General features: G+C 45.3%; 1 protein-coding gene across 2 annotated transcripts in view; it reads right to left on the bottom strand.

Moving 5' to 3' along the window:
- Positions 1–24,528, bottom strand: part of tmem64 (transmembrane protein 64) — a 65,483-nt gene that overhangs the window by 14,158 nt on the left and 26,797 nt on the right. Inside the window, exon 2 of one of the 2 annotated variants that reach the window (XM_033020159.1) lies at positions 5,505–5,660. The exons of the other annotated variant lie outside the window; for it this stretch is intronic. Coding sequence (XP_032876050.1) covers positions 5,505–5,660 — 156 coding nt within the window. The remainder of the gene's footprint in view (positions 1–5,504; positions 5,661–24,528) is intronic. 2 annotated transcript variants of the gene reach the window in all.

The following is a 24,528-nucleotide window of genomic DNA, read 5'->3' as shown; positions in this document are numbered from 1 at the left end:
CCATTTTTTCACCCATGACTGTGCGGCAAAGTGCAGCTCCAATGCCATCAATAAACTCGCCAGCCACACCACTGTAGTTGTCCGAATCACGGGTGGCGATGAGCCACCATACAGTACAGAAAAAACCTACTCGATTAACACAATAAATCTCTTCCTGAACTTCACTCAAACCAGGGAACTAATCAATAACTTCACAAGAGGAAGTTGGGAGACCAAATGTCAGTTTTCATTGGTGGGTTAGCGGTGGAGTCAACAGCTTCAAATTCCTGAGTTGTTAATATCTAGGATGACTTGTCCTGGACCCAGCAAATAGATTTAATTGTGAAGAAGGCACACCAGAGCTTCCACTTTCTTGAAAGCTGAAAGAAATTTGGCTTGTCCCCAAATACTCTAACTAGCTACGACAGGTGCATCATGGAAAGTAACCTGACTGGTTGCATTATAGCCCGGTACTGCAATTCCGACGGGCAGAAACGCAAGAGGCTGCAGTGATTCGGACAACCACAGTGGTGTGGCTGGCGAGTTTATTGATGGCATTGGAGCTGCGCTTTGCCGCAGTCATGGATGAAAAGACAGTAGAGCAGGGAGCTAAACATGCAGCCTTGAGGAGTAGACGTGTTGACGACCAGTGAGGTGGAGATGTTGTTACTGACTGCATTGATTGAGGTCTGTGTAGAGGGTTGTGCATGTGCCTTTAACATAATGACTTCATCACTACTAAACCACTCCCCATATCACTAGTATAATTGTAACCTCCCCACCTCTCTCTCTAGCTTCGGTGACAGACCACGAACAGCTATGAGAAGCAGTCTGTGTGTGTAGTATGAATAAAGAAGTAGTAAAGGTACGGTGTGTGACTAGAACTCTTTACATGGTGTCGCAGTCGTACCCTGCGTCTCCTGTTTAACGGGTTTTTATTTGTTTCTCTCCCAGTTCCTTTTCCCGTTATCTTGTGTGTCTTCTGTGCCATGGCACACTCTTGCCGCAAACCTGATGTCCTGGTCTTTGACTCGGACATTGTACACCGGTGGGGGGTCTTTCGGCGGGACTTTCATCATTACCTTACGATTGCCCACCCTGCAGCCCTCCCGGTAACGCAAGCCTCCCTGCTCCTCAACCTTGCTGGTCCTGAAGCCCTGGAGCGATCTGAGTCGTTCGTCTACGGCGTTGGTGAAGATGCCCGGGCCACGTTCCTACCTGGTTGACCATGATGGCACCGTCTATCGTCGGTCCCGTCAGCACCTTCGTCTGGTCAATGAGCCTCCTCCTCCTCCCCCTTTTGTACCTCCCATGGCTTCGGCTCCTCCGGCCCCTCCTCGGATGCCTCGCACCCTGCCTTCTCAGCTGTATCACCCTCCACCTCCTGCCTCTAGCCCGATTCAGCAGCCTCGTCCACCTGCCGCTGCTCCCGTTTCGCCCCCTCGGTCTCCTCCTCCTCTTTCCCCCCCCCCCCCCCGGATCTCCGGTTCGTACTCCCCCCCCAGTCCCGTCTCCTGTCGTTCTTGCGGAGAAGGAAAGTGGCGAGTTGCGTACCCGCTCCGGGCGCGTGGTCAGGCCCCCTGACCGTTATGGGGACTATGCTTAAACACTGTTGTTAAATTGCCACTAGCGCATGAGTCGTGGTCGCCCTGTCATCGCTGTTTCGTTTCGTTTCCAAGGGGAAGGATGTAGAGGGTTGTGCATGTGCCTTTAACATAATGACTTCATCACTACTGAACCACTCCCCATATCACTAGTATAATTGTAACCTCCCCACCTCTCTCTCTCTCTCTAGCTTCGGTGACAGACCACAAACAGCTATGAGAAGCAGTCTGTGTGTGTAGTATGAATAAAGAAGTAGTAAAGATACGGTGTGTGACTAGAACTCTTTACAGTCTGCAGACGAGGAAGTTATAGATCCAGCTGCGAAGGGAGGTTCCTCTTTGCTGCTATAGTCAGCAAACAGCAGTCATGTTTCGAAGAATAAGCAGTTAGTAAAGAAAGCATACAAATGGCAATGATTACTGCTAAAGAATCATTGAATTATATGAATCTTAATGCCTAGTAATAATATTTACTGTCCCAGCTTCCAAACACATCTGAGACAAAGCTGCTGCTTTAATATAGTCATTATTTTGTTATATTTCTTTATGAATTATGTGCAGACAGGTCAGAGTTTGTCTTGGCATCATGTTCAGGACAGACATTGCGGAATGAAGTGCCTGCTCCTGTGCCGTACTATTTAATTACTTTATAAAAAAAGTCCAATCATTTAGTTTAGTTTACAGATTCAGTGCAGAAACAGGCCCTTTGGCCCACCGAATCCGCACCGACCAGCGGTCCCTACACATTAACACTATCCGACACACACTGGGGACAATTTATACTTATACCAAGCTAATTAACCTACAAACCTGTACGACCTTGGAGTGTGGAAGGAAACCGCAGATCTTGGAGAAAACCCACGCGGTCACGGGGAGAACGAACAAACTCCGTACAGACAGCACCGTAGTCAGGATTTATCCTGGGTCTCTGGTGCTATAAGGCTACAACTCTACCGCTGCGCCACCGTGCTGCCCTAGAAATTATGTAAATCTAGCAAAAACAGCCACACACCTCCTTGTTACTGATGATATCTATATAATTAAAAGTCTCATCTTGACCATTTCCTGTCTGCGCTGTATATTGAGTTTAGAAAAAACGCTACCACATATCGCTATGATTTTTGGCCATCTTACTCACAGTCCTCCTCCGCTGAGTAGGCTCCGAAGATTATTCCCACCGATGAACAATTAAAAAGTTATGAGTGTTTAAAAAACCTTGAGATCCTCTCGCATGTCAATCACCACGATGAAGGTAACGCCCCTTCCGGGGGAGGGGGGAGGACTTTAAAAACCCGGATGCCTGGACATGACTCAGTCACTCTGCAAGATCGTGAGGGAGAGGCCACGACTCTCATTCTAAGCTGTGAATCAACTGAACTGTGAGTCTGCAATGTACTTGCAATAAATGATTTGTTCGCCCTTAATGAAAATAAAATGAGTTGTTTGGCCTGCCCTGAGCTTGAAACTGCAATGGCAATGGAAATATAAATGCAATGAGCTGTTTGGCCTGCCCTGTACTTGAAACTGCAATGGCAATGAAATGAAAATGCAATCAGCTGTTTGGCCTGCCCTGTGCTTGAAACTGCAATGGCAATGGAAATGAAATGAAAATGCAATGAGCTGTTTGGCCTGCCCTGAGCTTGAAACTGCAATGGCAATGTAAATGAAATGAAAATGTAATGAGCTGTTTGGCTTGGCCTGCCCTGTGCTTGAAACTGCAATGGCAATGGAAATGAAATGAAAAGAAAATGCAATGAGTTGTTTGGCTTCGCCTGCCCTGTGCTTGAAACTGCAATGGCAATGGAAATGAATATGCAATGAGCTGTTTGGCTTCGCCTGCCCTGTGCTTGAAACTGCAATGGCAATGGAAATGAATATGCAATGAGCTGTTTGGATTGGCCTGCCCTGTGCTTGAAACTGCAATGGCAATGGAAATGAAATAAAAATGCAATGAGCTGTTTGGCTTAGCCTGCCCTGTGCTTGAAACTGCAATGGCAATGGAAATGAAATGAAAATGCAATCAGTGTTTGGCCTGCCTTGTGCTTGAAACTGCAATGTAAATGTAAATGCAATGAGCTGTTTAGCCTGCCCTGTGCTTGAAACTGCAATAGCAATGGAAAGGAAATGAAATGAAAATGCAATGAGCGGTTTGGCCTGTCCTGTGCTTGAAACTGCAATAGCAATGGAAATGAAATGAAATTGCAATCAGCTGTTTGGCCTGCCCTGTGCTTGAAACTGTAATGGAAATGAAATGAAAATGCAATCAGCTGTTTGGCCAGCTCTGTGCGTGAAACTGCAATGGCAATGGAAATGAAATGAAAATGCAATCAGCTGTTTGGCCTGCCCTGGGCTTGAAACTATAATGGCAATGGATGTGAAATGAAAATGCAACGAGCTGTTCGGCCTGCCCTGTGCTTGAAACTGCAATGGCAATGGAAGTTAAATGAAAATGCAACGAGCTGTTCGGCCTGCCCTATGCTTGAAACTGCAATGGTAATGGAAGTGAAATGAAAATGCAACAAGCTGTTCGGCCTGGTTGTGCTTGAAACTGTGCCAATGGAAGTGACATCAATGAGCTGTTTGGCTTGCCCTGTGCTTGAAATTGAAATTAAAATGCAATGAACTGTTTGGCCTGCCCTGTGCCTGAAATTGAAATGGAAATGAAATGAGTTGTTTGGCCTGCCTGATACCACTAATTTTGGCCCACAAGGCCCCTATTAGCTGAGAAACCAGTCCCTTTTGCCCCAAATGACCGTATTAGGCCAGGAGGTGCATTTTGGCCCAAAAGGTCCATGCCAGGCCAGGAAACGTCCAGAAAAGTGCCTTTCACTGAGATTTCACAGATTTTTTTAAAAGAGCCCTTTCGGCTCATCAGACCTGTACTAGCCCAGGAGGAGTCCCTTCGACCCATCAGTAAGTATTCCCCCTGCAAATATTAACCCTCAGTCCAGTATTTTTCTCCCTCCCTTCATTGGCTCCCTGTGAGATCCAGGCCAGGATAGACGTTCCTCCTTCATTGCTGTGATCTGCAGAAAAAGATGAAAAACGTCTAAAATTGATTCTCCACCCTCTCCCTGTTCTTTCTCACAGTCTCTCACCTGTTTTGGGCAGAATTTCTGGCAGTTTCTGAGCTGCCAGCCCACCAGGCCTGAGTGACTGAGCTGCCAGCCCACCAGGCCTGAGTGACTGAGCTGCCAGCCGAAGAATCCATTCGCCCCACAATGTCCATACCAGCCCTCTGGAAACCAGTCCCTTCGGCCAACAACACCCACACCAGCGCTCCAGAAACCTCCCCCCCCCCCCCCCCCCCCCCACTGGCCACCAATATTGGAATTGGAGGAGAGGTGGAATATTGCATTGGGGGACCAGCCCTCCCGTGTGAACATGTGGCCCAACAGGTCCCACTTAGTCTACTTGAATCATAAAGGAATACGTGGTCATCAGAAATTTTGTCGGAACTTCAGCAGTGAAAACAAAGGGGAAAATAAAATTAGTCAGCAAATATGGGACTATTTTGTTCCCCAATTAAACAGAACTTCTCATGTATATGAGTATATGTCCTGTGTTAGAAGGAACTGCAGATACTGGTTAAACCGTAGACACAAATTGCTGGAGTAACTCTGCGGGACAGGCAGCATCTCTGGAGAGAGGAAATGGGTCGATTCTGAAGAAGGGTCTCAACCCGAAACATCACCCATACCTTCTCTCATGATAGGCCTCCTGAACCGCTGAGTTACTCCAACATTTTGTGTCTATCTTGAGTATATGTCCTTACCACCTGCAGCTTTACAGAAATATAATTATTTTTCCATTCGATTCTGCAACATATTATACCATAAATGTCAAAATGTGCTAAATTTAAACTTTGTTGAGTTTTTACTGCTTAAGAATAAAGCAAGAGTAATACAAGAAATATCCCACCTGTAGACTGAATATTAAATATCCACTAACATTCTGTTCGGCTATGACATCTTCCATTGTGCGCAAGGTTGTTCCCAAGTAAGAATTTAAAAGCTGAGTGGGCAGCAGTCCAACTGAAGATGCAACAAGATAATTTGGAAGAGACAAATTGGTAATCTGTAGGACCATAAAATGTAATATTAGTTAATAATATGAGGGATTATAAAACAAGTTACATCAACTTTAGATTTACAAGAACATGGAAAGAGGACAAAGAGCAATTTATATGGACTTTCAAGCCTACTCTGTCATTAGGATTAGACATCTCTGATTTTGGCTTCAACACCATATTACTGCCCATTCCCAAAAGACTTCACTAGTCAAAAAAATGTCTCGGCCTGGAATATATACAATGACAAACATTCATCAGCAGTCTGGTGTAGAGAATGCCAAATATTCCTAATGTGCAGGAGAAATTCCTCATCTTGATTTTAAATGGGTGATCCTGTATTGTGCAGCTATTTTTGGATTCCTCAAATGGAGGAAACATTCCAACTTGCCGAGCTCTCTCAAAATCTAATTTCAATAAAATCACCCTAATTCGTCTCAAACCCAATGTGTACAGATGTAACCGGCTCAATAGTTCCTCATTAGACAATCCTTTCATCAGAAGTGTCAACCTTGGAGTCAGAGACATACAGCAGAAACAGGCCCTTCAGCCCAAATTGTCCCATCTATGTTCGTCGCAGCTGCCCCCATTTGGCCATTGCCCATATCCCTCTAAACGTTGTCTTTTAAATGTTGTTATAGAACCTGTCTCAACTACCTCCTCTGGCAGCTTGTATATCCCACCATCCTCTGTATGAAAATGTTTCTCCTCAGGTTCTCATTAAAGCTTTCCACCATGTCTCCTGGTTCTTGATTCCCTGCTATGGGTAAAAGACTCTGTACATTCACCCTATTCCTCTTATGATCTTAAACACAACTCCATAAGATCACCCTCAGCATCTCTGGATGCTTTCAAGAGAGAGCTAGATAGGCCTCTTAAAAGGGATATGGGGAGAAGGCAGGTACGGGGTACTGATTGGGGATGATCAGCCATGATCACACTGAATGGCGGTGCTGGCTCGAAGTACCGAATGGCCTACTCCTGCACCTATTGTCTTTTTTATTTTTTATTTTATTAGAAGTACAATAATATGGTACCATAGGTACCTAGTATATATTGGCATGTTACAATTCATGTACAGCTTCTTATTATTTTAATTTTATTGTCTATTGTCTAATGTCAATCCTGCACTCCAAGGAATAAAGTTCTAGCCTGCCCAGCTGCTCTCTTATAACTCAGGCCCTCAAGATCTGGAAATATCCTCAAAAATCATATGCGCTTTTCCCTTTATGACATCCTTTCTATAACAGGGTGACAAAAACATAACAATACTCTAAATGCAGCTTTACCAATGCGTTGTACAACTGTAGCATAACATCCCAACTTCTACACTCCCCATGGCCCTGGCATTCACTGTGAATATCTTGCCATCGTTTGACTTCCGAAAATGCAACACCGCACATTTATCTACATTAAACTCCATTAACCGTTTCCCAGCCCACTTGCCCAACTGATCAAGATCCTGCTGGTAATTTTTGGATGACCATTTTCTCTATCTGCAATACCACCCACTTTATTGTCATCTGCAAATTTACTAATCACACTTTCTACATTCTCATCCAAATCATTGATACAAACCTCAAACGGGAATAGTCCTAGGACCAATCCCTGAGGCATACCACTAGTGAGTCTTGTAAGTCTTCTTCAAATTACTCCACAATCAGAAACTGCTGGTTCCACCATCAGCAAGTTTCAAATATATATCAGTAGTAATTAGGAAACATTCAAGATCGCGCAATTTTGCGGGAAAATTCAAGCCCACAAGCAAACCCTTGTTATTTACCCAGTGCTAACCCAACAACGCTTTTCTAATGGAAGATTTGAGTTCAACGACCAGCACAATTAACGCAGTAATCTCAATAAACTTCAAAACAAATTCATAAATATAGATTAGCAGATACACAACTTCCTGGGAAGCAGATGTAGATCTTCTTGGGAAATGGATTAGATTACTAAATATGTTACTAATGCAAGAAAGGTTTACCCTTTAGAACAAATTGGGGATGAGGATAATTGTGAACTTAGGAATTTGATTGACAAATACTTTTCAGCGAATTCTACCAATTTACATATGGTCAGGCTCCAGGATCAGACACTCGTAGTGCTCTCCCTACTCCTAATCATAACTGTAGTCTGGGCTCACACTTAAAATGAAAAATCAGCTGCTGATTTAAGTAACACTGAAGAAAAGCTTGCAATGAAACCATTAAAATAAATCATAGAGTACAGGTGCACAACCTTTTATCCGGAGTTCCGGAAACCGAAAAGCTCCGAAAACCGGACATTTTTTCCAGGATGTCGTCTGCACACCAAAGCTCGCGTTTGGCGCCAAACTTGACCCGAAACGACCCACAGTCAACCCAGGTCTGTACTACTGTAGCGGCTGCCTCCTCCCCGGAGACCGGGGAGACACTTAAACATCTGTAAATCATTGCTTAAATGTTAGTCAGTTAGTTTGGAGGGCTTTTATGTGAAGGGGGAAACTTTAATTCTTAGTCCCCTACCTGGTCGGAGAGGCGGGGAGTGGGCAATGCCTTACCGGGTCGCCGTGCAGTAAGCTCCAGAGCGCTGTGGCCGCCGACTCCCAACATCGCGGAGCTGGGGCTGCGGGCGTCCGGCCGCGGGCGGCGCTGGTTGTAGCTCCGACCCCGGCAACTCTACCCCTGGCTGCGCGGCGCTACAAATCCAGCGCGGCCCGCGGCCGGACGCCCACAGCCCCAGCTCCGCGATGTTGTGAGTCGGCGGCCACAGCGCTCCGGAGCTTACCGCACGGCGACCCGGTAAGGCATTGCCCGCTCCCCGCTGGTATCCCAGCGCTGCGACGCTGCCGACTCCCAACATCGCGGAGCTGGGGCTGCGGGCGTCCGGCCGCGGGCGGCGCTGGATTTGGAGCGCCGCGCAGCCAGAGGTAGAGTTCGCCGGGGTCGGAGCTCCAACCGGTGCCGCCCGCGGCCGGAAGCCCGCAGCCCCAGCTCCGCGATGTTGGGAGTCGGCGGCCACAGCGCTCCGGAGCTTACTGCACGGCGACCCGGTAAGGCATTGCCCGCTCCCCGCCTCTCCGACCAGGTAGGGGACTAAGAATTAAGGTTTCCCCCTTCACCCTCCCCCCCCCCCACCACATGAAATCCCTCCAAACTAACTGACTAACAGACTTTTCAAGCCGCCCGCGCTACCTACCTAATCTACGCTAAAAATCTTCCATTCGGAAATCCGAAAAATTCCGAAATCCGAGAAGTGTCTGGTCCCAAGGCTTTCAGATAAAAGGTTGTGCACCTGTAGTTAATTCCTCCAAAGTTCTGAACACAGCAACTGTTGCAAATATTTTTAGACCCAGTAAATAAAACCATTACAGGAACTAGGAACTCTATTTATCGCTCCAGACTTGTATATGGAATATTCCATAAGCACAGGTGTTCAGAACACAGATATTAGTCTCTAAAACCATATCCCAAAAAATGACGACGTAAATTTTTTAACGTATCTCCAACACAGGTGCAAATTAGATAGCAGCTACATTCTTAACATTAACCACAAGTCTCAATTAAACACATCCCTTTCCATTGTCCTTCACTCACCATTCTGACCAGGGGAAAGTTGATTAGGTCATATAGGTTGGAGATATCAAGCAAGGCTACAGATTTGATTTAATATATTCCTTACAATTTATACCCACACCTCAAGAACAGCAAAGGTTTGTTTGAGAAGGCAGTTCGCCACCGCTTTCTCAAGGGCAATTAAGGCAATCCCACACAATTGTCATGGACTTGTCAAAGTAACCCTGGAACCCATCATTGATGTTGAAATTACTGTACATGCGCTAATCTGGAACATATCCGCGTTATTATCCCCCAAAAGTAATGTCTCAAGCCACATATGCAAGATGCTGGTTCAAAATAGGTGTAAAAATATTTCAATATCTATCTATCTATCTATCTATCTATCTATCTACCTATAACTAAAACTATGACCTTGTTCTCTTCCGGTTTGCGGGGTTTTTCTATATACGCAAAAACGGTACGCGATAGCGCTACGATTTTTCGCCAGGTTACTCGCCGTTCTCCTGTGCTGCGAGTGCAATAAGTTTTGTTCCGATCGGTGGTCTAATGTAAAAGGTAGTGAGGTTTAAAAATCTTAAAAACCGCTCTTAAAAACCGCGCATGCGCAGATCGATCTGCTCTCCTGCCGGTCAGCGTCGATTGGTCTTTTCTCCTGTCACTCCGCGGGACGGTATTTAGTCTAGAAGCAGCCACACACAGCCCAGCCCGGCGCGGGAGATGTCGCTAAACAGAAAGCGGAGACTCTGATCCCGGCGGAGGAGAGCGTCCAGCATCCAGCACCCGCTGTGAGTCACCATCACACCGTCAGCTCCAGCCCCTTTCCTTTCTAGTCCCTCTTGCTGGCCTCTGCCCCCATCCCCGTAATACCCCCCTCCCCCACAACCCCCATCGTTTTGCCGAGCTCTCTCTCTCCCACCGCCCCACAGCCCCCTCCCTCACAACCCCCCATGCCCACACCCCCTCAAACCCACCCCACAACCCCCCCTCCCCCACAACCCCTCCATCTCACACAACCCGTCCTCCCCAGCCCCCACCTCCCCACACAACCCCCCTCCTCCCACCCTCCCGCCACAACCTCCCACCCCCCACAAACCCCCCCAACTCCCCCACCCACACCCCTCCCACCCACACCCTCCGCCCACCCACACCCTCCGCCCACACACACCCCCGCCCACAACTCCATCCGCCCACAACTCCATCCGCCCACACACTATCTCCCCCACGCACCCCTCCCCCTCCCTCACGCACTCACCCCCTCCCCCACGCACTCACCCCCTCCCCCACGCACTCACCCCCTCCCCCACGCACACCGCCTTCCCCCACGCAACCCCCCGCCCACACCCCCACGGTCCCCACAACCCCCGCCCACACCCCCCCCTCCCCACACCCCCCCACAAACCTCCCACCCCACACCTCCCCCCGCCACACACCCACCCCGCCACGCCAGCGCTCACCTCCTCCTCCCCCTCTCCCCCCCCCCGGTGAGTGGTGGAATATTGCATTGGGGGGGTACGGGTTGCGTTGGGGGAACGGGTGAGTGGTGGAATATTGCATAGGGGAACAGGTTGCGTTGGGGGACCAGGCCTCCCGTGTGACTGGGACCCAACGGGTCCCACTTAGTCTAGTAATATCCAATAATGGCCACTCTGGACAAGCTAAATGACAAAAGTTAAGTTGAATTTATTGTCAAATGTACAAGTACAATGAGTACAGGTACAATGAAAGTCTTACTTGCAATAGTATCACAGGAACAAAGACTCAGACGAACACACTAAATCATATTATACATAAATTAACATAACATTTATAAAAGAATGCAAACACAAAAAAGTGTAAAACACAAGCAGAAAAGAAAACAACTCCTTGGTACCGCAAGAGTTACTGGTCTGTTGTCGAGCTAGGATTAGAGAGGTGTAGATTAGTTCAAGAACCTGATACGTAAGGAAGTAGCTGTTCCTTGAACATGGTGGAGTGGGACATCAGGCTTCTGTACCTGCTGTCCAACAGTAGCAGTGAAAAGGGGGCATCACCCAGATCGTTAGGTTATTTGATAACAGATGCTACTTTCTTGAGGCAGCTTGTCATGTAAATGCTTTTGATGGAGGGGAGGGCTAAGCCCACAAAGGACCGGGCTGAGTACATCACTCCCTGCTGTCTCTTGCGCTCCTGTGCATTGGAATTGCCAGGCTATGAAGTAACCAGTTAGGATACTTTTCTACATCTGTAGAAGTTTGTTGGGAGTATTCTGTGACCTGCCAAAGTTCTTTAAAGTTTTACAAAGTACAGGCGTTGGCATGCTTACTTCATCATTACAAGCTATGTGCTCGGCACAGGACAGGTCATCCAAGACGTTAACACCGGGCACGTGCCGTCAGGGTCGGCAAGGTAGGCACTGCCCACCCTGACTAAAATTATAAAATGATAATTATTAAATATAAATAGCAAAGGCACGGGAGAATTATGCCAACCTAAGAGATCTATCTATCGGGAAAGTGTGTGCAGCCCACGTGCCGTGGACGCTGCTTCAAGCCGTCAATTTCAAGCAGAGCTGAAGGCAGCTGAAATCCTGCCTTTGCAGCGTGGACTGCGTACTGCCTACTGCGCATGCGCAGCGCAAGGGGCTATAATGTTCAGGCCCTCTCGCCGGGATAATGGAATTGTTTGCTATTATTGGCGGGTAGCAAACGTAACCCCACTTTTTAAGAAGGGAGGGAGAGAGAAAACGGGGAATTACAGACCAGTTAGTCTAACATCGGTAGCGGGGAAACTGCTAGAGTCAGTTATTAAAGATGGGATAGCAGCACATTTGGAAAGTGGTGAAATCATTGGACAAAGTCAGCATGGATTTACAAAAGGTAAATCATGTCTGACGAATCTTATAGAATTTTACTAGTAACTAGTAACTAGTAGCGTGGATAGGGGAGAACCAGTGGATGTGGTGTATCTGGACTTCCAGAAGGCTTTCGACAAGGTCCCACATAAGAGATTAGTTTACAAACTTAAAGCACACGGCATTGGGGGTTCAGTATTGATGTGGATAGAGAACTGGCTGGTAAACAGGAAGCAAAGAGTAGGAGTAAACGGGTCCTTTTCACAATGGCAGGCAGTGACTAGTGGGGTACCGCAAGGCTCAGTGCTGGGACCCCAGCTATTTACAATATATATTAATGATCTGGATGAGGGAATTGAAGGCAATATCTCCAAGTTTGCGGATGACACTAAGCTGGGGGGCAGTGTTAGCTGTGAGGAGGATGCTAGGAGACTGCAAGGTGACTTAGATAGGCTGGGTGAGTGGGCAAATGTTTGGCAGATGCAGTATAATGTGGATAAATGTGAGGTTATCCATTTTGGTGGCAAAAACAGGAAAGCAGACTATTATCTAAATGGTGGCCGACTAGGAAAAGGGGAGATGCAACGAGACCTGGGTGTCATGGTACACCAGTCATTGAAAGTGGGCATGCAGGTGCAGCAGGCAGTGAAGAAAGCGAATGGTATGTTAGCTTTCATAGCAAAAGGATTTGAGTATAGGAGCAGGGAGGTTCTACTGCAGTTGTACAGGGTCTTGGTGAGACCACATCTGGAGTATTGCGTACAGTTTTGGTCTCCAAATCTGAGGAAGGACATTATTGCCATAGAGGGAGTGCAGAGAAGGTTCACCAGACTGATTCCTGGGATGTCAGGACTGTCTTATGAAGAAAGACTGGATAGACTTGGTTTATACTCTCTAGAATTTAGGAGATTGAGAGGGGATCTTATAGAAACTTACAAAATTCTTAAGGGGTTGGACAGGCTAGATGCAGGAAGATTGCACTCGATGTTGGGGAAGTCCAGGACAAGGGGTCACAGCTTAAGGATAAGGGGGAAATCCTTTAAAACCGAGATGAGAAGAACTTTTTTCACACAGAGAGTGGTGAATCTCTGGAACTCCCTGCCACAGAGGGTAGTCGAGGCCAGTTCATTGGCTATATTTAAGAGGGAGTTAGATGTGGCCCTTGTGGCTAAGGGGATCAGAGGGTATGGAGAGAAGGCAGGTACGGGATACTGAGTTGGATGATCAGCCATGATCATATTGAATGGCGGTGCAGGCTCGAAGGGCCGAATGGCCTACTCCTGCACCTAATTTCTATGTTTCTATGTTTCTAACACGCGATGTTGAAGCAGCAAGCCCAACCTGGGATCGCCGTTTGAAGCTCCGTACTGTTGGGCTTGCTGCTTCAACATCGCGGAGCTGTGGTTTGCGGAGCTCAGCTGCGGGCGGCACTGACCAACATCGCGGAGTCCTGGGACCTTTTGCCGAGAGCCGCCAGCGTGAATCTCCGCCCAGCTCGGCCTGTGGAGCCGGGGTCTCCGGTAGGAAGTGGCCGATTCGGAGGTCCAAGCCGCTGAGCATGTTCTTCCGTTCCGACGTCGGAGTTCCATCATCCCGGCGAGAGGGCCTGAACATCGGGCCGCCCGTTGCGGCAACTGCGGAGGGCTTGGGAGGCCCCGGCCACGGAACATCAAAGAACATCAAAGAGGAGGATGACTGAACTTTGATACTGCTGTTGGGATGTTTGTTATAGACTATCGTGTTTTGTGTTCTTTATTTTATTCGTATGGCTGTATGGTGACCACAAATTTCACTGTACCAATTGGTGCATGTGACAATAAATGTCTCTTGTCTCTTTATAAAAACAAAACAAAATTCAACACTTAAAACAAAGGAAGGCACAGATTGCTGGAGTAGCTCAGAGGGGTCAGGCCGCATCTCAGCTGAACATGGATAGGCGATGTGTTGGGTTGGGACCCTTCTTTAGACTGAAGGGTCCCGTCCTAAAACATCACCTACCTATTTTCCCAGAGCATCTATAGTTCCTTGTTTCTATTTATAACAAAGCAACTTTTATAAACAATGCCACTACTACAATGGTTTGTGTCAACTTATAAAAAATTACATTTTCTAATTGAACAAGAACCTACAAATTCTATGCAACAATCTCTTTAAAGTATTTCCCTTCTAGCCTGGTATTTGCCCCATAAATTAAGAATATTCTATCATTATGCATGTCTGCTTTGCAGTTTGCTTGCATATTCACATTCCAGTCCGAATGTCTTAATGCTCACGATGGCACCCTAGCAGCATGATAAATAGTTCCCAGAATTTCAAAACACTTAAAATCCTTTTACCTTGGATCAATCATTTATATGTCCAGATTTGAAAATGCATCTTTGAAAGCAGTTTATTCAAAGAAAATAAGAGTTGATGGATTCCTGGGGTGGCAGAACTGATACACGATGAGAAATTAGGTAGGCTGGGACTACATTCACTATCGTATGACAGAACAGCAGCAGCATGCAGAATCTTATAAATGTCTAAAGAAACTAGACAGACAAAGTGTAGGGAGGATGTTCCTGATGGTTGGAGAGACCAGAACCAAGGGTCATGGCCTCAGGATCCAAAGTCTGCCATTTTAATATCTAGATTAGATGAAACCTATTCACCCAAAGGATGACAAACTTGTGGAATTCTCTACAGTGAAGGCCAAATCATTGAACAAAAAAATGCAAGGAAAAACATATATTTCTTAAATCCAAAGGAGAACAGCAATATGGAAGATAGCAGGAATATGGAAGAGGGCGGGGTGACACGGTGGCATAGCTGAAGGGGCTAATGCCATACACAAATTTGGTACAAATGGAGGAATTCACTTATTGCTTTTTCTCCTGGAGTCCATGTTGACATTGAGAGCAAAGTATTGCAAACCAAAAAGGTAAGCTTATGCTAACAAAGGCCTTAAAAAAGAGACCACTGCAGACTTTCACATCCCAGTGGCAGATGGAGACTGGGTGGCAAGGTTTAGCTTCGTCCAGTGCAAAAGGTAGAAGGTCAATGAAAATAACTGCAATTGTTAGATTCATACCACCAGAATGGTAGGTCTAATATTAGCAAACAAATAATGGAATAACAGCAGAGAATTAAATCAGTGGTGGAACATAAAACAGTGCAGCACAGGGCAGCACAATGGAGCAGTTGCTGCCTTACAAAGCCAGAGACCTGGGTTCGATCCTGGCTACAGGTATTGCTTATATGGGGTTTGAACATGCTTCCTGTGTTTTCTCCAAATACTCTAGTTTCCTCTCACACACCAAAGACGTACAGGTTTGTAGGTTAATTGACTGTGGTAAATTGTTCCTAGTGTGTCGGATAGCGCTAATGGACGGGTGATCAATGGTCGGTGTGGACTCAGTTGGCCAAATCTCGTATCTCTAAAGTCTAGGAACAGGTCCTTCAGCTTACAATGTCTAAGCAAAACATGATGTCAAGCCCAACTCTTATCTGTTGCACATTATCTATATGCCTCCAATCCTTGCATATCCATGTGCCTATCTAAGTCTATTTAATGCCACTATCCTATTTGCCTTCACTACCAAACCTGGCAGCGCTTTCCAGGCACATGCCATTCATTGTGTCAAATAAAAATTGCTCCGCTCATCCTCTCACCTTAAAGCTGTGCCCTCTAGTATTAGGTATTTCCTTCCCAGGAAAAAGGTCTTGACTATCCACCCCATCTATGATATAGTTAATATACTTATATCAGGTTTCCTCTCATCCTCCAGTTTTCCAGAGAAAACAAACCAAGTCTATCCAACGTACACAAAAAAGCTGGAGAAACTCAGCGGGTGCAGCAGCATCTATGGAGCGAAGGAAAAAGGCAACGTTTCGGGTGGAAACCCTTCTTAAGTCTATCCAACCTCTCCTTTCAGGCGTTGCGGTGAATTATTCAGAGACATAATGAAATAGAGCGTTACTGAAAGACATCAAATCAGAGCATCAGACGAGTCTGAACTGTGCCAGTTTATGCCTTCATTTGCAAAAATAATATTTCAGGTTTATCACCTTTCATCAGAACAGGGAAGCTATCTTGTACACACAACTTCTCCTCAACAGCATTCCTGTCCAGTTAAATGAATGGATTTGCTGTTAAGAAGCCAAGTCTTAAATATTCTCCAAAATAAATGCTAAGGAATGAATAAATGTCAGCAGTTCCCAAGAGCGTCCAACATCATAGCTTTTTATGTCAGTTGGGAACTAATTTACGTCACTGGCCATTGTGTCTGAATTTTCTCTGTCCAGTTCTGTATGTGTTTTGACAGTTTCTGAATTACATGACTCAATTATAAATTACCTTTATTTTCCTATTTCTTATCTACACTCTCCCAGTAGTTTGAAGTGTCAACTGTTTACCTCTGTCTTAACCTTAAACCCAATGAATAGCTCACAGTCTCCTGGGCTACAGAATCTTCACATCCAAGCCTCGTCAGAAATTTGCAAGCAGTGGATTGGACCCGAGGGACGATTCAGGGTTTAGAAAACTTGCATGGGATAGCATTCCTGGCAGCGCTTAGCTCTTCTAGATCATGGGGGTTATCAACAAATCATAGACGCTGCAGCACCACTGGTGGAGGGAGCAGATGGTTAAAGTGGATGAAGTGCCAAGAATGGGGCTACTTTGCCCTGGATGGCATCAAGCTATTTGAATATTTGTAGAGCTGCAAATATCCAGGTAAGCAGCTTCTTGACACTCTAGATTGTGCCCAATAGATGCGAGAAGCTGTTGGCAAGTCAAGAAAGAAAGCACCCATTGCCTGGACCTCGGTGAGGTTAGAGAGTCAACAAGATTAGTCCACCATATCCAAGGAGGTGTGTGAATTTGCAGCCCCTATCATATATGACTGATCCAGTCAAGTTTGTAGTGAATCATAAACCCCAAAGTGGTCTGGTAAGCTGCGAAAATGTTGTGGAGGGGAGAAGGCAGCAGCAGTGGTGAGCGAGTTAACTAATCCAATAGTATTACTACCAAGAATGGAACTGAACATTGCAAACAACTCTCATGGCTGATCAAACAATTGACAGTTTGACCTAGGAAGCTCTCCTGTAATACTCCAACAGTGATGTCAAAGAATTAGATAATTAAGTTTCAAAATCCTTGTCCATCATCATTCGTGATACATGGGACTCCTGTTGACTCTCCTCCCGTGCATTGCTTTCATTTTTCCTATGGTTCATAGAAGTCTCACTTAGTCAAACACTATCTTGATGTTAACTGCTGCAGTATTTAGTATCAAGACATCTGGACTATTGATCCAGAGGTGCAAGTTTGAATCTCACCATGAGTTCTGTGGAATTTAAATAAATCCAAGAACCACAGCTGCAAACCATGCCAATTAGTCATGACACCACCTGGCTTTCAGAGAAAAATGTCTGATATGTAGCCAGAGGCTTCCAAAGGTGGATTCACAGCTCGAGGTGTAGTGTCCAGTTCTGGACGTGGGAACACAGGCATCAAAGGTATGCCCAGTGGAGCTGGGAAAGCTATATGGCAAGCAGCACAAAACAATTTGCAAAGGAAAACATAAGGTTCAGAAATGTGGTATGATTAAATCAGTGGACTGTGACAGTTGTAGAAACAGTGAACAGACAGTTAAAAACATTCAGTGCTCATTAGTCACAAACTGAACTAATCAGCAACATCTCCATGGAGATTAAATTCATAAAGACAGCACTAGGATGAACGAGACCGACAACCAAGCGTCAAGAAGTCTCTAGTTCTGCAATCAGAAACATAGAAATTAGGTGCAGGAGTAGGCCATTCGGCCCTTCGAGCCTGCACCGCCATTCAATATGATCATGGCTGATCATCCAACTCAGTATCCCGTACCTGCCTTCTCTCCATACCCCCTGATCCCTTTAGCCACAAGGGCCACATCTAACTCCCTCTTAAATATAGCCAATGAACTGGCCTCAACTACCTTCTGTGGCAGAGAATTCCAGAGATTCACCACTCTCTGTGTGAAAAATGTTTTCCTCATCTCGGTCCTAAAAGATTTCCCCCTTATCCTTAAACTGTGACCCCTTGTTCTGGACTTCCCCAACATCGGGAACAATCTTCCTGCATCTAGCCTGTCCAACCCCTTAAGAATTTTGTAAGTTTCTATAAGATCCCCCCTCAATCTTCTAAATTCTAGCAAGAAGATCATTATTGGTGAGAATAGTTGTGTATTGAGAGATGAGTATAGAAAGTTTGGGTGTAAAACACATTACCCAATGCCGAAGAAAAGCAAGATCTCCTGCCTTAACAACTACCGACCAGTGGCCTTGACATCCATCATCATGAATAGAAAGGGACTGCAGATGCTGGTTTATACTGAAGATAGACACAAAGTGCTGGAGTAATTCAGCAAGTCTGGCAACACCTCTGGAAAAAATGATGGGTGACATTTCTGGTCGGGACCCAACCTGAAACGTCACCCATCCTTTTTCTCTCAGAGATGCTGCTTGACACGCTGAGCTATTCCAGAACTTTGTGTCTATCCACCATCATGAAGTGCTTTGAGATTATGGAGTGTCTTGAATCTAGTCTACCAAGCAACCTTGACCCACAGCAGTTTGCTTACCGCCACAACAGGTCAACAGCCATGCCATCTTCCTGACCCTACACTCATCCCTGGAAATCCTGGAGAAGGGAGACACCTACGTCAGACGTCTATTATCAACAACTATGCTTTTAATACCATTATCCCATCCAAGCTCATCAGCAAACTCATGGAACATGGAGTCAGCACTCATATCTGCAACTGAATCATAGTCTTCCTGACCAACAAACCACAATCAGTGAGGATTGGGGACAAATCATCCTCTTTGATAATTCTCAACACTGGTGCTCTGCAAGGATGCATTCTCAGCCCCTTATACACCCACGACTACGCAGCCAAGCACAAATCCAACTCAATTTACAAATTTACTGATGACATCACCGTAGTGGGCCAGATCAAATATGTAATCATGTATATAGTCTTTACGCTGACAGAATATCAGGCAAGATAAAGCTTTTCACTGTACCTCAGTACATGTAACAATAAACTAAGCTAATGACTGGTTGGAAAGTTGCCATATAATACAGGCAACACACCTTCACCAATACTCCAATCCACCCTCTGGAACACTTTGCACGCCATTCAGTTCAGGGAATTGGTTAAGGACCATACATGTTGACCTTGCTATTGGTTTTCCATCCCATGAATGATTTGAGGCCTTGGAATTCTGCACCATTTTTCTCATGCCCGAAACAAAAGATCAGTTAAACAAAATAAAATAAGTCATCTGTAGTAACACCTGATACCTGTATGAAAGTAGAGATCCTTGAAGCAGCTGCAAGATTGTGTAAATATGTAAATACAGGCAGATTCCACATTCTCAACTTCCCCTTCCAGTTCATTAAACTAATTAGAAATAAACATTTTCTAATTATATTTTGAGAGAACACAAACTACTTGATGAGAAAATTGGGCATGAATGCGAGTTAGCGTTTACAAAAGGTAAACACGGCAAAAATAAAAACCTCAGATCTAGGCCAATACTGATGTTTCTCATAAAGTGCACACAGGAGCATGGAAGGGCCTGCACTTATGTCATCTTTCATGATTTAATTACATTTTAAAGAACTTTACCAGAAATAAAGATTGTTTTGAAGTGTAATCACCGTTGTAACACAAGAAACCAAAGTCAATTAGTAGACAACAGAATCTAAAACAAGAACAATGTGATAACAATCAAACCATGTATTTTGTTAATGTTGATTTGAAAATAGAAATAAGAAGTGCAAATACCACATTGTTTTCTCTGCATTCTAGGGAAATAAACTAGGCATGGGCCAATAATGCCAATCAAGGGCGGCACGGCATGGTGGTGTAGCGGTAGAGCGACTGCCTTATAGCACCAGAGACCTGGATTTGATCCTGACTACTGCCGCTTGTCTGTATGTTCTCCCTGTGACCTGCGTGGGTTTTCTCCGAGATCTTCGGTTTCATACCACACCAAAGACGTACAGGTTTGTAGGTTAAATGGCTTAGTACAATTTATTTTTTTTATTGTCCCTAGTGTGTGTAGGACAGTGCTATTGTGCGGGGATCGCTGGTTGGTGCGGACTCAGTGGGCCGAAGGGTCTATTTCCGCACTGCATCTCTAAACTAAACAAATCTAAATTCCTTCATCACCCTCACACTTCTGACTTTTAATTTCCTGAGTTTTCCAACAACTGCCTAACCTCAGATTCCCTTGGTGATATGCTCAGTACCTTTATGAAGTACTCTTAATTCATCAGCTCAGTTTGTTGCCACGTGCTACATAACCACCAAATACTCTACCCAGACACGCTGCAAGGGAATATCAACAGCTCAGTGGCACTGGAGTAGAATTGCAGCCTTACAACATTACAGCTCAACCCTGATTACGGGTGCTGTCTTGTGTGGAGTTTGTACGTTCTCCGTGATCCCATAGGTTTTCTTCTCCGGGTGCTCCAGTTTCCTCCCACATGTGCGGGCATGTAGGTTAATTAGCTTCTGAGAAAATTATCCCTAGTGTGTAGAATGGGATAGTATAGAGAGTCATCAAAGAGGTAGATAGCAGTGCCGAACTATCTACCTCTTTGATGACCCTCGGACTATCCTTGATCAGACTTTGCTGGCACTAAACGTTATTCCCTTGTCATGTATCTACACACTGTAAATTGGATCGATTGTAATCATGTATTGTCTTTTTGCTGACTGGTTAGCACGCAACGAAAGCTTTTCACTGTGCCTTGGTACATGTGACAATAAACTAAACTGAAAATGATATATATACACACACACACACACACACTAGACTAAGTGGGACCCGTTGGGTCTCATGTTCACACGGGAGGGCTGGTCCCCCGACGTAATATTCCACCTCTCCACCAATTCCAATATTGGTGGCCGGTGGGGGGGCTTTCTGGAGCGCTGGTATGGGTTCTTGGGGTGGCAGTTCAGTCCCTCAAGCCTGATCTGCTGGCACCTCACTCACAGCTGGTGGGCTGGCAGTTGACTCATGGCTATTCCTTGAAATTCCATTTCAAGCAGGGTGCAAGGCCACCAAATTCAAATCCATTTACCTACCATTTCAAGCAGGGTGCAAAGCCACAAAATTCAAGTGCAGTTTCTTACCTCTTTGAGCAGGGTGCAAGGCCACCAAATTCAAGTGCAGTTTCATACCACTTCAAGCAGGGTGCAAGGCCACCGAATTCAAGTGCGGTTTCCAACCACTTCAGGCAGGGTGCAAGGCCACCGAATTCAAGTGCAGTTTCATACCACTTCAAGCAGGGTGCAAGGCCACCAAATTCAAGTGCAGTTTCATTCCATTTGAAGCAAGATGTAAGGTCACCAAATTCAAATGCAGTTTCATACCATTTCATGCAGGGTGAAACCACCATAAAACCACACAGAACACCAAACTCACAGTTCAGTAGACATTCAGTGTGTTCAGTTGATTCCCAGTTCAGACAGAGTTGTGACCTCTCCCTCCCCCATCATGCAGAGACTGAGCAACACCCACACTTCTAGGTTTTATAACCCCTTCCACCGGAAAAGGTGTGGCCTTCGTGGCGTGATTAACAGGAGAGAGATTCTCAACATTTTTTAAACACTAATAACACTTTTATTTTTCATTGATGGGAAGAATTCTCTGCACCTACTCAGCGGAAGGGGACTGAGTAAGATGGCACAGGCGCGCACGCACACACACACGCACAAGCGCACACACGCGCCGAGGCCCATTATGGTCAATTGAACATGAGAATACCAATCCTAGCCCACATGTATTAGTGACCATTTCATGTTCTACTTTAGACTTGAGATACAGTGTGGAACTAGGCCCTTCGGTCCACCGAGACCGCACAGACCAGAGATCACCCCAAGGTGATGAAGAACAGGGAGGGAAACATCATGATTTACTCTGTCTAAAGTAGTATTAATAAAATCAAGCTGTCCCAGAAAGTAACCAATACCTGAAACCCCCATGTTAACATGGATTAATCTTCCCAGTAATGCTCCATCTTTCATTTTGTGAGGAAAAATTTCCAGAGTAATGCAACACAATTCAGAAATTGTTAAGTAGTTCATTCCTTTTTGCAGCCCAATTTCATTTGCCATGTTCTGAAATAAACTACATGCAATAAAGTTTCTAGGCTCCTCTATCCAATTTCTATGATGTACTTCACTCCAATTTATAGGAAAGCAACATGGAACATTTCTGATTAGTAAAGTTATCACCACCATGTCTGAATTTATCATTAAAACAAAACAAGGTGAAGTGCTTTAAAGGAAAGTGAAAATTTTACCAAAATAATAGTGTAACTTTAAATAAATTGATTTAATTACATTTGAGAGTATCAAGTCTTGATCTTCAACTTTGATTTCTGAGATCAAGATAGAAACTACCAGTGTGTATTTAAAAGATAAGGGTTATAAGAAAATAACTGGAAATGTTGTCAATTCAAAGTTGCTAATAATGAATGATGCAAGTGTTGGAGAAGCTAAAGTAAACTGCAGACAGGGAATTTAAACATTCCAAATAGTGGACCACAAATTAATTTTAGGGAAAAACAAAAGGCAACATTATTTACTTTCCAAAGCTACCTCTAAATTAAAAGCTAGTCCCTCCCTTCTGAGAGGGACTCAAATTTACTGGGTTTATATTTTAAGCTAAAACTCCTTTTTACCATTCACGTAAAGGTCAGTGTGGCACAATCCAAAATAAATGTTATTATTGAATGGCCATTGAAAAGTTAACACACATTTTAAAATCAGCCCTCACACCTAGCCTGGATACCACCCTGACTGAATACCAAAATGCTACAATTCAAGTATTTCAAACTAATCGTAAAAACATATCTGATCTTAGTGCATACACAGAAGCCCGCTTGCAACTTTATGGAGAGATGACCAAGGGCAAATGATCAACATGCTGGACAGAAGAAAAATCAAGAGATAAAGGCTCTGAAGAGTTTCAACAATGGCACACACTTCCAAGAGCAACATGCAGTGGTTGATGATACAACTGTTAGTGGTTTTGCAGATAGTGAAGATGGTTGTGAACGATTGCAGCAGGATCTGGATCGATTGGCCAGGTGGGCGGAGGAATGGTTGATGAAATTTAATACGGAGAAGTATGAGGTTTTGTATTTTGGGACGTCGAACAAGGGCAGGACCTACACAGTAAACGGTAGGCCTCTGGGTAGTGTTGTACTGGAATTGGGGCTCAACAAACCCCTGTGTGCCTGGGCCCTGGACATTCTCACCGCCAGGCCCCAGGTAGTCAAGATGGGAGGAAATACATCGAAGTCCCTCACCCTGAGCACAGGATCCCCCCAGGATTGCATCCTCAGCCCCCTACTGTACTCCCTGTACACACATGACTGTGTGGCTAGGTTCAGCTCCAACTCGATAATCAAGTTTGCTGATGACACTGTGGTGGTGGGCCTGATCTCCGATAATGATGAGAAGGCCTACCGGGAGGAGGTGGCTGATCTGGCACTCTGGTGTCAGGACAACAGCCTCCTCTTGAATATCAAAAAAACCAAGGAGCTGATCGTGGACTTTAGGAGGGCACATCATCCGAGGACGTACACACCCTTGAAGATAAATGGGGATACTATGAATAGGGTGAGCTGCTTTAAATACCTGGGAGTCCACATCTCAGAGGATCTGACATGTACATCACACGCTGCAGCACTGGTGAGTCAGGCAAGGCACGCCTCTACCACCTCAGGCAATTGAGGAAATTCAGAGTGTCTCTGAGGATCCTCTAGTGCTTCTACTCAGCGGCTGTGGAAAGCACCTTGTCCGGAAACATCACGATTTGGTTTGGGAACTGCTCTGCCCAGGACAAGAAGGCTCTGCAGAGAGTAGTTAGTTTGGCCGAGCGTACTATGGGAACTACACTCGCCCCCCTGCAGGAACTATACATCAGAAGATGCAACTCCAGAGCCAACAAGATCATGGGAGACCTCTTCCACCCCAGCAACGGACTGTTCCAGCTGCTACGGTCAGCCATGCTGTGAAAATGGAGAGGATGAGAAGGAGTTTCTTCCCAGAGGCCATTAGAACTGCAAACTCCTATCTCACCAGGGACTAACTTTACTGTACCATTTTACTGTTGTGTGGTGTATTTTTAAAATTGATGTTTTTTACTTTTTTTCCTCCCACAAATATGTAATATGTGAATATGTGATTCTGTTCCATTCTGTTTTGTAGTTTTTTTTTGCACAATCCGCAAGCATTGCCACTTTTCATTTCACTGCACATCTCGTATATGTATGTGACGAATAAACTTGACGACTTGTAGAGCAGAGGGATCTAGGAGTACAGGTGCATGGTTCAATGAAGGTCGAGTCGCAGGTAGATAAGGTGGTCAAAAAGGCTTTTGGCACTTTGGCCTTCATCAGTCAGAGTACTGAGTTTAGAAGTTGGGAGGTCATGTTGC

Source organism: Amblyraja radiata, chromosome 4 (genome assembly GCF_010909765.2).
Source record: "Amblyraja radiata isolate CabotCenter1 chromosome 4, sAmbRad1.1.pri, whole genome shotgun sequence".
In the NCBI taxonomy this organism is placed as follows: domain Eukaryota; kingdom Metazoa; phylum Chordata; class Chondrichthyes; order Rajiformes; family Rajidae; genus Amblyraja; species Amblyraja radiata.
The sequence above is the reverse complement of the archived record's forward strand: the minus strand, read 5'-3'. Positions and strand labels throughout refer to the sequence as shown.